Source organism: Watersipora subatra, chromosome 2 (assembly GCF_963576615.1).
Source record: "Watersipora subatra chromosome 2, tzWatSuba1.1, whole genome shotgun sequence".
In the NCBI taxonomy this organism is placed as follows: Eukaryota; Metazoa; Bryozoa; class Gymnolaemata; order Cheilostomatida; family Watersiporidae; genus Watersipora; species Watersipora subatra.
The window spans coordinates 35,804,183-35,820,171 of record NC_088709.1 but is presented as its reverse complement, the minus strand read 5'-3'; the positions used below and the strand labels follow the sequence as shown (position 1 = coordinate 35,820,171).

At 36.6% G+C, this 15,989-nt stretch overlaps 2 protein-coding genes across 2 annotated transcripts in view; both read right to left on the bottom strand.

The window, feature by feature from the left end:
- LOC137386744 (very long chain fatty acid elongase 7-like) overlaps positions 1–15,989 on the bottom strand; it is a 37,048-nt gene that overhangs the window by 8,854 nt on the left and 12,205 nt on the right. Inside the window, exons 2-5 of the mRNA XM_068072868.1 lie at positions 15,907–15,970; positions 6,838–7,028; positions 5,295–5,375; positions 3,971–4,027 (exon numbers count right to left, since the gene is read on the bottom strand). Coding sequence (XP_067928969.1) covers positions 3,971–4,027; positions 5,295–5,375; positions 6,838–7,028; positions 15,907–15,967 — 390 coding nt within the window. The 5' untranslated portion in view covers positions 15,968–15,970. The remainder of the gene's footprint in view (positions 1–3,970; positions 4,028–5,294; positions 5,376–6,837; positions 7,029–15,906; positions 15,971–15,989) is intronic.
- Positions 9,739–12,250, bottom strand: LOC137387040 (uncharacterized). The gene is made up of 3 exons (XM_068073320.1): positions 12,131–12,250; positions 10,283–11,795; positions 9,739–10,166 (listed from the first exon to the last, which is right to left on the bottom strand). Exons 2-3 carry the CDS (start codon positions 11,721–11,723, stop codon positions 9,739–9,741), a joined length of 1,869 nt encoding a protein of 622 aa, XP_067929421.1. The 5' UTR covers positions 11,724–11,795; positions 12,131–12,250.

The following is a 15,989-nucleotide window of genomic DNA, read 5'->3' as shown; positions in this document are numbered from 1 at the left end:
CATATGGCAATGTCTGTACCTTAAAGGTTGACTTGCAACAAAATTCACATTAATTATTTGATATGAAAAGATTCACCATGTCTTACTCTGTTGTAGGTGCAAAATATGTGGAAATGTGATTACAAGCTCTTAAAAGCTACAAAACGAACAGAAAATCGCAGCCACACGAGACCGCCGTAGTTTGGATTCTCTTTCCAGAACGGCTCAAATGTGACGTAGTTGTGGTAGATGGTTTCAGTTTATACTTTCAAGCAACCTTATTCGACGAAATATTTTCACAAATATACTTCACGCATTCAATAAAACCATGTCTATTGTTCTTACACGTCTGTTTTATCGTCATCGTAATGCTGTCACTTTTAGCACTGATATCTTATAACTTACCGTAAAAACTCATTTAATTTTTTAACCTTAGCTCGAAGGAGTACATATCATTGTCTGATAATCATGACGAGCCTGTTGGTCACTTGTGATAATTGAAAAGTGCTGCAGAAATTATTTGCGAAGTATTGGGTCACATGATCAGATTACGACTTGCCGATTAGACCAAACCGAAACAAAACTGTAAAGTAGCGAGCATCTATATTTGATACGGAGTCTTCGGTAAAACCCGAAGTGTCATAAACTAGTGCTACGATAAGTTTTATGTTGAGCTTTTTATTGGCCTTTCAATTCACGTGAGAACATCACGTGACAAGACAATAACCAAACTGTCATGACTACGTCAGAGAAATAAAAAGATTCCAATCTACGGCGGCTTTTCGTTTTTGAGCTTTTAAGAGCTTGTAATCACATTTCCACATATTTGGCACCTACAACAGAGTAAGACATGGTGAATCTTTTGATACCAAATAACTGTAATGTGAATTTTATTGCAAGTCAACCTTAAAGATCGTATTATTGTAGCGAATGTCCTTAAGATAGTATTATTCAAAACTACAAAATTTAGACAACGAGATTTTGTCGTTAAAAGTTATTGAAGAAAATGTTTTTATGCATCTGTGGAGATCAACTACAAAGTTTTCTTGTTAAGCATCCATCTTCTATGATTTGACAAATGTTTTTTATCGGCAGTCAAGTTGCTCAAACGACTTTCTCTGCTCAAGAAAAATGAATGCTTCGAATATGGGTGAAAGTAGCTAATAAGTGCTTTCCTTAATGCTTTCGAGAAGTCAGCGCTAAGTGAAAAAAAAACCGTCTCGAGTGAACATTACGTCTCGAGTAGACATTATGCTGGCCTGAATTTGAGAGCAAATGAAATAGGCCTAGATGAAAGTGATGCAAGTTTCAATGTGAAGGCTTGCTGCCTTAGCAATGGAAATACACACAGGGCAATGTTTCTCAAGGAATAAGCTTTTCCATTTTTAAGGGACTTGCCTATAAACAGACAGCTTCATTAGAAATTATTAAGCACAAGATAGGGCAGGTCATAACTATCTTCCTATGATAATCCCAGATGACGATAAATGGATTTCCTCGCAAATTTTAAGACTCTCTGTCTACACATAAAGTGTGGCAGAAAGAACTTTTGTCTAAAACATCTATCTATATACTGTACAGTCAAACTCAAATAACTCGCCCTCGGATAGCTCGAACACATAATTAACTCGAGCGAAATTGCTTTAGACAACTCGATCTCAACATCATTAAATCGAACAGTTTTTTGCCCAACAGCTACCGAGATGGTTGTTATCACTTTAAAATATCACTTTATTCCAAGCCATAGAGATAAACATCAACTTTTAGTAGTTCTCAGGCGTCATGAGGCAAAATATTCGGCAAAATATTTTCGTTAACGACTTTTCGAAAGGTGTGTAAAAAATCAAATTTTAGCAAACATCCGCTTTGCCCTTCAACATCATCGCCATTCAACATCATCCAAAATCAAACATCATCGCCTTTCGACGACAAGGAAAAACGAGGTAGCCTCGGATAAACTTAAAGTAAAATTGGCAAAATTGATCTTGGTTAAAACGCTCAGGAGAAAAAGATGTCTTTTTCTAAGCGTTTTAACTTTACATGAGAGGCCTTTTAACTTGCAACAAGCAATCTATGCTTTTAATTTATACAGTTTGTACATGTACGTATCTACTGATAAATAAGTGCACTTGTGACAGTGCTCTGATAACTTGAACGCTCTGATAACTCTAACACTTTCGCTCGGTCCCGTAAAGTTTGACTTATTCGAGTTTCACTGTATACCGGTATATATTTCTCAAAGTTTGTGTGTGTTTCTGCGTTTATGCAGTTATAACTATTAAGATCTTACAAGGAAGAATCTGTATCGTAGATTATTTGATCTCAGACCCTCCCATTCACCAATCCAATCCCTTACTAATCAAGCAACACGACCTTAATGGACTCATTAGGCGATATATGTCGTTATGTGGGTGCAAATACGCTACCCCTGTCCGTTATGGCGCAATGTCACAGAGAGTGGTAGCGTAACTGTATGCGTGCTCAACTGTGAGAGCAAATAGCTCTTATTAGTAGGCTTACTCAAACTAGCTAATGGCTAATGGCAAGTGGCAGGCAACTACATTAGGCCTAACTGCCAATGTTTTATAAGCTATTTTTTAATACCCGCGCAACGCCGGGCATTTCACTAATAATCTATATAAATCTTAGTGCCTGTCCAGTCATGGCGATTAAGTTTTAGTGACAAAAAATCCACTTTGCAAAGGAATCGATCTCACAACCTCCAGTTCTGAACCATAAGACCATCCAACTGAACCATAAAACCACAATGTTCAACTGAGCATTGCGATTAACAATGGTGAAGATAGTCATTACATCCGTTAAAAAATGTATAATGATGTTGCATCACACATAACCATTACCAGTTGACCTCACTAAGTGAATGCCCTCATTGCATTGGTAATTTAGTGTAAAGGTAAGGTAGTAGGTTAGGTCATCTTTATAAGCTGTTTTTATTATCTGTGAACCGCAGGACAATCGTATAGTATGACAGAAAGAACTATTGTGTAAAGATCAGATTACTTACAAAATGTAGACAAAAATGGAATTCTCAGTTGGAATAAACCAACTTTAGCTATGAATAACTTGTGTTGAAAGATTTTACAGTAATGCTGTGTAATTATGCGGCAGCAAAACTACATTTATGCAGAGCACTATTACTACTGCCATTAGTGCAACTGGTGCCTAGCAATTGGGTGCAACTAGTGCCTAGCAATTGGGTGCAACTAGTGCATAGCAATTGGGTGCAACTAGTGCATAGCAATTGGGTACAACTAGTGCATAGCAATTGGGTGCAACTAGTGCATAGCAATTGGGTGCAACTAGTGCATAGCAATTGGGTGCAACTAGTACCTAGCAATTGGGTGCAACTAGTGCATAGCAATTGGGTGCAACTAGTGCATAGCAATTGGGTGCAACTAGTGCATAGCAATTGGGTACAACTAGTACCTAGCAATTGGGTACAACTAGTACCTAGCAATTGGGTGCAACTAGTACCTAGCAATTGGGTGCAACTAGTGCATAGCAAATGGGTGCAACTAGTGCATAGCAATTGGGTGCAACTAGTGCATAGCAATTGGGTGCAACTAGTGCATAGCAATTGGGTGCAACTAGTGCATAGCAATTGGGTGCAACTAGTACCTAGCAATTGGGTACAACTAGTGCCTAGCAATTGGGTGCAACTAGTGCATAGCAATTGGGTGCAACTAGTGCATAGCAATTGGGTGCAACTAGTGCATAGCAATTGGGTGCAACTAGTGCATAGCAATTGGGTGCAACTAGTGCATAGCAATTGGGTGCAACTAGTGCATAGCAATTGGGTGCAACTAGTACCTAGCAATTGGGTGCAACTAGTGCATAGCAATTGGGTGCAACTAGTGCATAGCAATTGGGTGCAACTAGTACCTAGCAATTGGGTACAACTAGTGCCTAGCAATTGGGTGCATGTGGAACACAAGATAGTAAAACATTATTTCTGCATTAAATTACTTACCGTATCTACGAACTCAACAAATTTGGATATATAGAATAGGTGGCAGGCTCTCAGCATCTACAAAATAATTTAGCTCTCCTCATTAGAACCCAGAGCATTAAAAAGAGCCACGTAAAGTCAAAGCAGAGCACCTCTTGTGAGAACTTATCAATAAAAAGTGAGCAACATCATTACTGCACACAACAGCTGTTTCAGCAGTAACCATGACGAAATTCCCTAATTCATACATGCAACAGATATGAAAATATTCAAACATGCATTGAATGACTAAAGGAAACATCTCTAGAGTTTTTTCTCGCTAATGTACAAATGTATCTTTGAACAACTAAAAACAATCATTTGCATTGTCCAATGGCTAATTAAGTGGCTATTGATGTCGAAGGACATAATTGAAGAAATGAGCCAGTGCAGCGCTAACTCAAAGGGGTGAACTTAAATAATTGCAGAGATGAGCCAGTGCAGCATTAACTAGCACTAACTCAAGGGGGTGAACTTCAACAGAGCCAACTTTGGTCAATCTGATTTACTCGGACACAACCAATTCTGATAGTTCAAGTGAACAATTATTCATTAGTGAATGCAATTTAAACTTTGTTTAGTCAATTTGTTGAAAACAAAATTGTTCCAAAAATAAAACAGGAAACACTGACACAATATTAATTTCCTAAGACAATGTTTTTTTGAGACTTGGACTGACTTGAAATATATTCTCAGCAAATGCAGGCATCACTCTATCTCCTCACTATGTATTTGTGGGTTCATCATATTCTAGAGATGCAGCAATATACTGTAGATATGTGGCTTGCTGCCTGTCACTTTCAACAATGACTTGCATCTTAGCGATGCATGCTTGGGTTGAGCGGTATAGTAGAGAAGAGGTGACCCAGTTTCAGTATCTACCACTTCCGGAACTGTCGGATTAAAATGAAGGGATGCCAGTGCAACGCGTCCAGTCTGACAGAGCCAGGTTAGCCATTTCACTTGCCCAGTACACAAAGGAGAGAGGTGGATCTTTAACATGCCCTTATTGTCAATGTAGTAAATGGGGTCTCCAAATTATGGTCTATATACGAAAGACTCAGCAATTTAGGGTTGAAAGCTTGCCGAGAGCTTTTCATCAGATCAGCATTAAGCAGGACTCGAACCTCCAACCCCATGGTTGACAATCAAAGGCGCTATCACTAGGCCACCCTTACACCCTCAATATATGTACATTCACTAATATTATACATGTACCAGTTAGTCAAGTGGTCTAAAAAGAAAAAGACAAGAGAAATACTGAGAATAACTTCATTGGTGAGAGAAGCAAATACAAGTAGCTCACCCTGAGAGCCTGTGGAGATTCTGAATAATCTACGGGCTGACATCTCAGACTATATCCAGTGAGCCACCCAGACATGAGGAACTGTAAAATACATAGTAGCGACACAACTCTAACTGCTTTTATAAAAATGTAAATTTTATATTAATGGCTTGACAGAGCTTATACTTTACAAAGAACTTATTAACTGTCATATTTAAAGTGGGAGTCGTCGTTTAGCATAAAGAACTTATTAACTGTCATATTTAAAGTGGGAGATGTCGTTTAGCATAAAGAACTTATTAACTGTCATATTTAAAGTGGGAGTCGTCGTTTAGCATAAAGAACTTGTTAACTGTCATATTTAAAGTGGGAGATGTCGTTTAGCTTAAAGAACTTATTAACTGTCATATTTAAAGTGGGAGATGTCGTTTAGCATAAAGAACTTATTAACTGTCATATTTAAAGTGGGAGATGTCGTTTAGCATAAAGAACTTATTAACTGTCATATTTAAAGTGGGAGATGTCGTTTAGCATAAAGAACTTATTAATTGTCATATTTAAAGTGGGATATGTCGTTTAGCATAAAGAACTTATTAACTGTCATATTTAAAGTGGGAGATGTCGTTTAGCATAAAGAACTTATCAACTGTCATATTTAAAGTGGGAGATGTCGTTTAGCATAAAGAACTTATTAACTGTCATATTTAAAGTGGGAGTCGTCGTTTAGCATAAAGAACTTGTTAACTGTCATATTTAAAGTGGGAGATGTCGTTTAGCATAAAGAACTTATTAACTGTCATATTTAAAGTGGGATATGTCGTTTAGCATAAAGAACTTATCAACTGTCATATTTAAAGTGGGAGATGTCGTTTAGCATAAAGAACTTATCAACTGTCATATTTAAAGTGGGAGATGTCGTTTAGCATAAAGAACTTATTAACTGTCATATTTAAAGTGGGAGATGTCGTTAAGCATAAAGAACTTATTAACTGTCATATTTAAAGTGGGAGATGGCGTTTAGCATAAAGAGATCTCCTAAAATCTTTACTTACAGGTTGACTTGCAACAAAATTCCCATCACAGTTATTTGGTATCAAAAGATTCACCATGCCTTAGTCTGTTGTGTTGTAGGTGCCAAATATGTGGAAATGTGATTACAAGCTCTTAAAAGCTGAAGACCGCTGTAGGTTGGATTCTCTTTCCAAATGGGACAGTTGTTACTAAGATAAGTTGGCAAAGTGCCAATAAAAACATATTTTTGTTGATCATTACTAAATCAGTTCAAACCAGCTGTTCTTCCCACCTCACAGTTCAAACCTGCTGTTCTTACCCACCTCACACAAGATGTAACCACAATTCAAACATGCTGTTCTTACCCACCTCACACAAGATGTAACCACAATTCAAACATGCTGTTCTTACCCACCTCACACAAGATGTAACCACAATTCAAACCTGCTGTTCTTACCCACCTCACACAAGATGTAACCACAATTCAAACCTGCTGTTCTTACCCACCTCACACAAGATGTAACCACAATTCAAACATGCTGTTCTTACCCACCTCACACAAGATGTAACCACAGAATGCCACCATAGAAAAGTTGTAAGCTATCATGAGACCTTTAATCTCAAAAGGCTTCCTGTTTGACATCCACCATGGTCCAACGACGGTTACTGCCAGAGTATATAGAAGGCAGAGTGCCACACTAGGCCATAGACTAGACATGCCGAATAGACCATCAGATCTTGGATCTGCCAAAGGAGAATTAAGCTGAGTGTACCAAAGAAAAACAGAAAACATTTCGGTTTCATTTTCTCAACAAATTAAAACATATTTAAATATCAAACATAAATAATATTAGGTGCTGTCATTAAATGAACTTTTGAGTAATAATATTAGGTGCTGTCATTAAATGAACTTTTGAGTAATCATAATGATGTGCATATTTATAATACCTAAAAAATATTCATAATAAAGATAATATATTTATAATACATGTCAACTAATTTATAAGAAATGCTTGGTTAAAAGAATGATAGGCTCTTCTCAGGCGCCACTCAATAGTACGTGTCAGTCGGGGAGTCTATGCATGACTAATGCATCACTAATGCAACCTGTGGAAAAACTGTTCAACTTTGAAAATCGAAAGTCATTGACGTTAAGTTAATTAGCATTACTGTTACATAGCTGACTATCAATTTAGCTTCATTTATCGGAGGTTTTTGTATAAATTTTTTCTAAAATACATAACATTAGTTGATAGTATAAATAAGGCTTTAAACGTAATTGTGGGTGCTTGGTTATCGAACTGTAATTATTTAGGCACTAATGCATTGCTAAAGTGCTTGGTTATCGAACTGTAATTATTTAGGCACTAATGCATTGCTAAAGTGCTTGATTATCGAACTGTATTCATTTAGGCACTAATGCATTGCTAAAGGCTCTAATGCATTGCTAAAGACATTTAATGTATCACGATCCTGCCGTCTATCATTACTATTTTAAGATTGAGCAAAATTAATTACAGTAAACACTCTTACAACTTAAATAATCCGTTCCAGGAACGTTTGCGTTATAGCGATTTTGCGTTATAGAAACAGCAAAAAATAAAGGTTGACTTGCAACAAAATTCACATTACAATTATTTGGTATTAAAAGGTTTACTATGTCTTACTCTGCTGTGTTGTAGGTGCAAAATATGTGGACATGTGATTACAAGCTCTTAAAAGCTCAAAAACGAACAGTTAATCGCAGCCATCACGAAAACGCTGTAGGTTGGACCACCCTCTCCAAAACGGCTCAAATGGGACGTAGTTGAACGCGATGTGCTTCTGTTGTAAACTTTCATGCAACCTCATTCGTCGAAATATTTTCACAAATATACTTCACGCATTCAATAAAACCATGTCTATCGTCCTTACATGTCTATTTCATCATCATTGTAATGCTGTCATGTTGAGCACTGATATCTCAAAACCTACCGTAAAACGTCATTTAATTTTTTAACCTCAACTTGAAGGAGTGCATAGCATCCTCTGATAACCATGACGAGCCTGTTGGTCCACCGTGGTTGTCGAAAAATGCTGCAAAATTTGTTCGCGCAATTTGGCAGTAAGTATGGGTCACATGATCAGATTACGACTAGATGATTAGACCCAGCTGAAATGGAACAAAATGTTGCGAGCATCTATATTTGATACGGGCTTTTCGGTAGAACCCGAAGTGTTTGTCATAAACTAGTGCTACGAGACGTTTTATATTGAACCTTTTATTGGCCTTGCAATTCACGTGATAACATCTCATGTCAAAACAATAACCACATTGAGTTGAGTACGCCATTGAAATATAGAAATTGCAACCTGCGGCGTTTCCGTAATGGCTGCGATTAAATGTTCGTTTTTGAGCTTTGAAGAGCTTGTAAGCACATTTTCACATATTTTGCACCTACAACACAGCAGAGCAGAGTACGACAAGGTGAACCTTTCGATACCAAATAACTGTCATGTGAGTTTTGTTGTAAGTCAACCTTTAATGTAAATTACCTAATCCGTTGCAAGATCTTTCTAAACTCACCCCTTTGGCCATACAGAAAGAAAAGATGACTTAACTTTTTAATTTGTTGGCTGTATCGTTCACTGTAGTATTATCAGTTTGCATCGACAAATTGTCTCCTTTTTCTGATCAATCTCACTAGTTTTATAGACTATGATTACAGTAACTTTACAACAAGTTGAAGGGGAACACACATAGTCGAAGTACATTTACAATGTTTTGTTCATTTGTCCAAGACAGCAAAGTCTATTCTGGAAAGTAAAACTAATAATAAATACTTTATGCCTTTACAATAAAGCGAAACAAGAAAATATTTTACTATAAAAAGAGTGGAGTCTACCGATTTGTTGTCTATCTGTATTTAGGTTCAAGATTAGGATAAAAGATAATTTTCGGCGATACTCCAACTCTAACCGCGATACTCTAACTCGTGACATTCATATTGGTAGACAAATGCTGTAACAACTGCACCGATCGACCGCCTTCGTGTATCTATTAACAACTGTGCAGTAGGGGAGAGTGGGGTACATTGGGACAAAAAAATGAGTTTTTACAATTGTTCGGAACATAGTGCTCGGAAAAAGTTGAAAATTGCAGAATATGTAGTCTGACCGTTCGAGTTCATTTACCTTTAATGATTACTATGTAACTTAATTTTTTTATGTGTTTTTGCCGATTTTATTAAGTCACACTGCTGTCCCAATGTACCCCAGATGTCAGGGTACATTGGGACAGGTCATGGGGTCATTGGGATGGTATGCTTTAGTTGAAACAACATTTATTTTTACATGAATAACAATCATCTAAATTATACCCATTAATTAATATGAATATTTATGCTATTGCAGCTTCATATACACATACATTAGTATGCCTGACAGGTTTATTACTACTAGCCTAATAATAATGTTAGTTAACATTGGAAACATCAGCTGCAAACTGCAGTTTCATACACACACGCGCAGTCCCACCCACTGAGGTAGGATTAGGCAAGATAGTTTCTATGCTGTCTTGCAGCACAACATCCTCATCTTTTACATCAGGCCAAACAAAAGAATCACCACACCGCCTTAAAAAGTTGATTTTAACTGAGTCGTCTTCAATATTTTGGATTTGTCCTACATGATATGCCACAAATTTGCTGCTGCTATATTTGACAACTACGAATGATCCTATGCTTATTGCGTTGACATCGCAGTTCTCTTCAGCATAGTCATCACTGTCAGACTCCAGAGCAGTAGCTAGTAGATTTTCAGCTTCTGCCTCATCATCTTCACTGCTTTCTTCAGGTGTGAGCACTCTTTTCATTTTCTTTTTCTGCTTGCTCGCATTCCTTGCTAAAATTAACAGTCACATTTAAACTTGGATGAAAGCTAGAGATAAATAATAGAACCAGACTGTCAGTTCAATTATTCACACTGTATTTCTATATGCTACTAAAACAACGCATTACCTGTTTTTGCGGTTAGTCTGGCTATCAGTTGTTCTTTCACTGGAGTGTCTGTTAGCACCATCGACCTGCCTTGTCTACCCACAGCTTTGTTGCCCTTTCTAAGTGGGGCTTTTGGATATGGTCGGACTTCTTCTGGTGTAGGACAATTAGGGTGTGCAACAGTTGCAGCTGGTTGCGTTGGAGTAGCTATAACTTGACTTGATGTACCTTTGCTTGGATCGATATCTAACTGGTCTCTCTGGTTGGGATTGTCCTTGTCAGTAACGTATGATCCCATAAAATCATTGTCTGTAAATATATCAGGATTGAACGGCCATATGCCAGCAACTTTGAAGCCTGATGTTATGTTTTCACATGTAAAAGCTTTAGGGTATGCCTGTCCAACTAGTCCTCCAATGTCATGTATGGAAATGGTTCTTCCGGGGTGGTTCACCATCCAGTTGTTGCATGCAGTGTTATATTGACGTTTAAGTGGCCCATAGATACTTCTATCTAAGGGTTGCAATTTATGCGAGCAATGGGGAGGGAAGGTAAGCAAAGAGATTCCATTTTCTTTCGCAAATGTAACACTTTCAACTGTTATGTGGCTTACATGGTTGTCCATCAGGAGTAAAACTGAATTTGCTGGATTACATGAAGTATGCTTCTTGAAATGTTTCAACCAGTCAATAAAAACTTCACCAGTCATCCAGCCAGTAGGTTGGGCAGCTCCAGATGTTCCAGAAGGGGCTCCATTGATCATAGTAGGCTTAAAGTGTACTCGGGGAAATATCATAAATGGAGGTATGGCATTCCCTAAAGCATTTATGCATCCCACAAACGTCACAAGTGTTCCTCTCTCAGCAGAAGTAAGCTGGCCTACTTGTTTAGACTTTTTGTCCGCCAATATTTTGGGTGGTTTGTGTGCCGTTGTTAACCCAGTTTCATCAACATTATAGATATGTTGAGCCTCAAACTTGTTATTAACCAGTAGTTGTTCCAGATTTCTGAAAAATTCTTGAATATTGGTTTTATTAAAACTGGTCAGTCTACTAAGACTGGTAGCCTCAGGTGTTCGGATGCTGATTTGAGGAAACCTTTTTCTGAAACCATATAGCCAGTCTAACCCTGCACACTTAGTATTGCGCCAACTGTGTGGAAAGTCGGCATTAACTTTTTCGGCGTATTCGTATGCAAATTTTCTAGCAGTAACAGGAGTTAGACCATGATGATGCTTGGCAGCTGTGAGCAGGTAATCACATAACATCTTTTCTTGCTCTTCTGTAAACACCTTGCGATTGCTCAAATTTGGCTGGAAATTGTGAATATTTTCTAACCCCTTCAGTTTAGCTTCCTTTACATGCCTGTGCAGGACTGATCGTGATATGCCGTGTATGTCAGCAGCTTGGCGAATTGAGTGGCTTTCCTCAAGCACTAGCATTATAGCAACTTTCAGTCTCATTAGAAGGAGGCGGCGCTCTTGGATTTTTTGCTCGCTTGGGTTTTCTAGGCATTTTGAAGCTGTTTAAATCACCTGCAGCAAAAAGAGAAACCGTCATAACACCATGCAGTAAGAATTTTTGAAAATATTTTAGTATTACAAATATTGGTGTGGTTTGGGGTACAATGGGACAGTGTCCCAGTGTACCTGTCCCATTGTACCCCAACCTGCTATATTTAACTTAATTTCAAAAAAATTAGGTAAGTATTAGCTTCATAAAGTAGCCATTTAAACTTGTATAAGGCTATATGTACTGTTAAATCATACTACTGTTAAAGCTTTTATAAATATATTTATATTTATTGTACAACCTTTTATTTATGTATCAATATTTTTACTTTTGGCCACAAAAATATATATTTACTTACCACTCAGCTGTTAGTGTAGCACATGGCAAATCCAAGATGGAGTACCTCTTACATCACTTCCTGCTTTATGAAATCTCAACAACAATCTGATTGGATAATTAGTTTGTTAGTAAACACACCTGTCCCATTGTACCCCATGTCCCAATGTACCCCACTCTCCCCTACCTATTATCTGTTTTGTCGATACATCTGACGATCTATCACATCAAACTAAAATGTCATGGAAGTTGTATATAATAGATATACACACACACATACTCTCACAAGTACGACGAGATAGTATGTTACCGTTCAAATCGAATTTAAGAAGTTGCCCCCATTTGACACTTTACGTTACCCTACAGGATGAAAATATTCGTTAGTTATAAAAATTCGCGATTTCGCGAACAGTCAATTCCGCAAATTATTAAATTCCGTGAATAATTAGTTCTATTTTTAATCACAAGGGATAATAACTACTGCATCAAATTAAAAACTAGTCGCTAGGCTAGTTTTTAATATAAATACTAAACGTAGTTGAGTTCCAAAACATTTTTAAAATCATTGCCTGGGCTTTGAGCTAACACCATTGCAAATACATCACATTTATTTACAAAATTATTCAAGGTTATCACAAGATATGCAGAATGGCGTCATCGCGAAAATAGCCTTTAGGCAGAAGTACTAAACGTAGCCGAGTTCCAAAACTTCTTTAATATCATCGCCAGGCTTCGAGTTTTATTGCCGTTGCATCAAACTTTACAAAATTATTCAAGGTTTTCACAAGTTATTCGGCATGGCTTCGTCATTGCAAAAAATCTCTCCTAGTCTTTTCAATTGAAATCAACTCTATCAATCTCTAATACCGAAGTTGAGGACGATCATGATTCGGATTTGGATATTATGGTATGTATTTGATTGGCGGTGCAGATACGTTTTTCCATAATTAACTGCATCAATTAATTCTTTTGTTTAAAACTGATCGCTTTCATTAAATACTTCAGCTATTGTTTTTGTACTTCCGCAACACTTATTATTATGTTTTCTTTTTTGTGTTTACTGCAGATTGAGAATGAAACAACCTACTCCAATTTCGAAAACTAGAGACAAGTAGTAATATTCATCAAGGCAGGAATATTAGCAGAGAAGCAGTCAACCTAGACCCCCTTCATCGACAACAACTCCTTGATATCGCTGCAGCAAACATGATGATATTATATATTTTATTTCATGTATAGATATATATTTATGATATATATATATTTAGATATGTATGTATATTATAATTTATTACAAACTTGAGTGTACAAATAAAATATTTCAAATACAAATGAAATTTTACAAACGATGAATGGAGTAAATATAAACAGTTTAGTCCATATGGCGGTTGTCTAGCAATAAAATTAAACCGGTACTCTTGATAAGTGAATACTAGCGTGTAATGGTGCTCTCGGACTAGTTATTTTGGTAATAGCAGCTCTGTCGCTGTCACTGTCTTGGGTAGATGTTAAAGGCGATTCTCTCGCTACTACATGTCTGGTAAGGAAGTTATCATCAGAACTCTCCTCGTGGCTTACTATTGCAAAGTTCTGCCAGTTGGCCAAAGATTTGTGGTCTTAAAGGCGTTTTTGTTCCTTTTTTAAAACAGATATATTCTCCCCGTTAGCAGATGCGGTCACTTCTACCTCAATTTCAAGACCTCCCTGAATGATTGGTGATCTTCTAAAAATGACATCTACCACCCTTGCCATCATTGTGCTTCCGTGTATGTTGAAAAATCTGTCTCTCACACTAAAACAAATAATGAAGCGGTAGGAACGGAAAAAATAAATATTGCGTTTTACCGAAGAACCAAAGTAAAATTCAACTAATGTAGTAAATGTGAAAAACTCATTACTTACCACAAAATGTTGGTTCATCAAAGGGCTCCAAATCTATGAATATTCGTGAAAACCTCTGAACGCAGCAAAAAAATTATAGCTTAGCACGATCGACCCGTACGTGTAGTTGTAAGCTAAATAGAAAACAAAACACGCAATGTGCGCATGCGTGTGGTTAACTCTATTGCTAGACGTAATAAAGTTAACTTTTCATAGAGAGTGACAGTTTTTAGCCGCGAATAAATTAATCCGCGAATATGCATGAAATGGCAATTTTCGCGAAATATAACTCCGCGAATAAATTCATCCTGTAGGGTATATGGAATTTTTTATGTAGTACAAAGCAAAAACTACATAAATTTTTTAAGTTATTTGGAATTTACATCATAGGAAGTATACGTTACAAAAGCATCTACTGTATAGATTAATTTTTAATTTAGTTTTTATTAAACGTAAGTTAATGCAATAAAACCACAAAACACATTTTTTCGCTAGATATATGTGTCTAAGATATTAAATATACATTAAAATCTTGCAGTCAACAAACAAAAGGAAGCAAATCATAAGTTGGTTTCAAAATATCTGGAATACGACAACAATATTGCCACTCTGACTATTTAGCATTCTCGTTTCCGATTTTGTTTTAGAAAATGAAAGACTGCTGTTGTATTGTTGTCAGAATTAGAAAAAAGACAGTTTTTATGCAAAAACCAGGCTTTTTTGGTTTAAACCAGTTTTTATGGTTTAAACTGGTTTATATAATTTGACCAAGGTTTTTGCATCCCTTACTATAACTGCATGATTGAGCATTGAACATACATATGTGGAATCATCTGTTAAATATGGTACTGTAGAAGTTGTTATGGGAAAAAGAGAGAAAACATGGAAATTTCCTTTATAAACCTTTAATCAAACATGATTGAAGAAATACAGAGAAGAAATCTTATCACATAAAGTGAATATTTTACATACAGCTCGATGTATAAGTAGGAATTTTAATCCAAGTGATAAGTCGTGTGGTAGTGTAGAGCAGAGCATAATGCAGATGCATTGCTAGTGTTTGGAGCAGTGGCAGATGACTCAACTTCTATCACCTGAATACTAGCATTACTGTCTAAATTGGTGTTTTCAGCTTGACATTTTGCTACATGAGCCTATCTGCGTGACCTCGTGTTATGACAGCACCCCTATTACAATTTGCCTTAAAACCTTTGTCTTTTGCAGTTCGAGCGAAAAACTGCCAAACAGGATCCTGTTTGCGAGGCATGTGGGAAATTAAAGGCACAACTCGAACTTTTCGAAACAAAAAACTTGATAAACTGAATTCTAACAATCCAACTACTTTGGCTTGTGCCTAATAAATGAAATATTAGTTTGCAAACCTAAAGTTCTTGCCCAACAAATTTTTATTGTTTTAATTTCTAATTATAAGCAATCATTTCTGACTGGCCAGACTTGATAAAGTTTTCATTCATTATTAGAGACGATGATTGGATTAGTATATTTCACATGGTTTTTATATTTTATCAGTAAAGAGATCACCATTCACTAATTCATTGTTGTGCTAGGATTTCATGTAGTTTCAACTTGAGCTCTGCCATCACTTTACTGCTGGGAACTAAATTAACTTCCATAGCTGATAATTACATATAATTGCATTTCTACCATATAGGAACCATTAGAAGCTTAAAATATTATGTTTTTCACAAAAAATAATGAAACAACCAGTTTTTTTGGCTGGTTTAAACCGAGCCAACCCTGATTGTTGTAAAGAAAAAAACAAAAAATATTTGTGAGTAAGTAATACAAGGTCAATCAGTAAACTTAGAATTATTATGTGAACAAAAGATATTCATGCAGAAGAAACTTTAAAGCATTTTACTTAAAATTATGCAGCTCCAGCTGAAACACAGTTACCTTTATATTCCTGAGTAAATCTATCCAGTCTTTGAAGAGCAGCTGTGACATACCCAGCCATTTCCTAAAAAAATTAAGAGGTT

Bases quoted from the DNA above. Each gene is read 5' to 3' on its own strand.
- LOC137387040 (XM_068073320.1), bottom strand. From the start codon at position 11,723: ATGAGACTGAAAGTTGCTATAATGCTAGTGCTTGAGGAAAGCCACTCA. The intron at 10,167-10,282 runs GTAATGCGTTGT...TGTTAATTTTAG, and splicing joins CAGACTAACCGCAAAAACAG to CAAGGAATGCGAGCAAGCAG.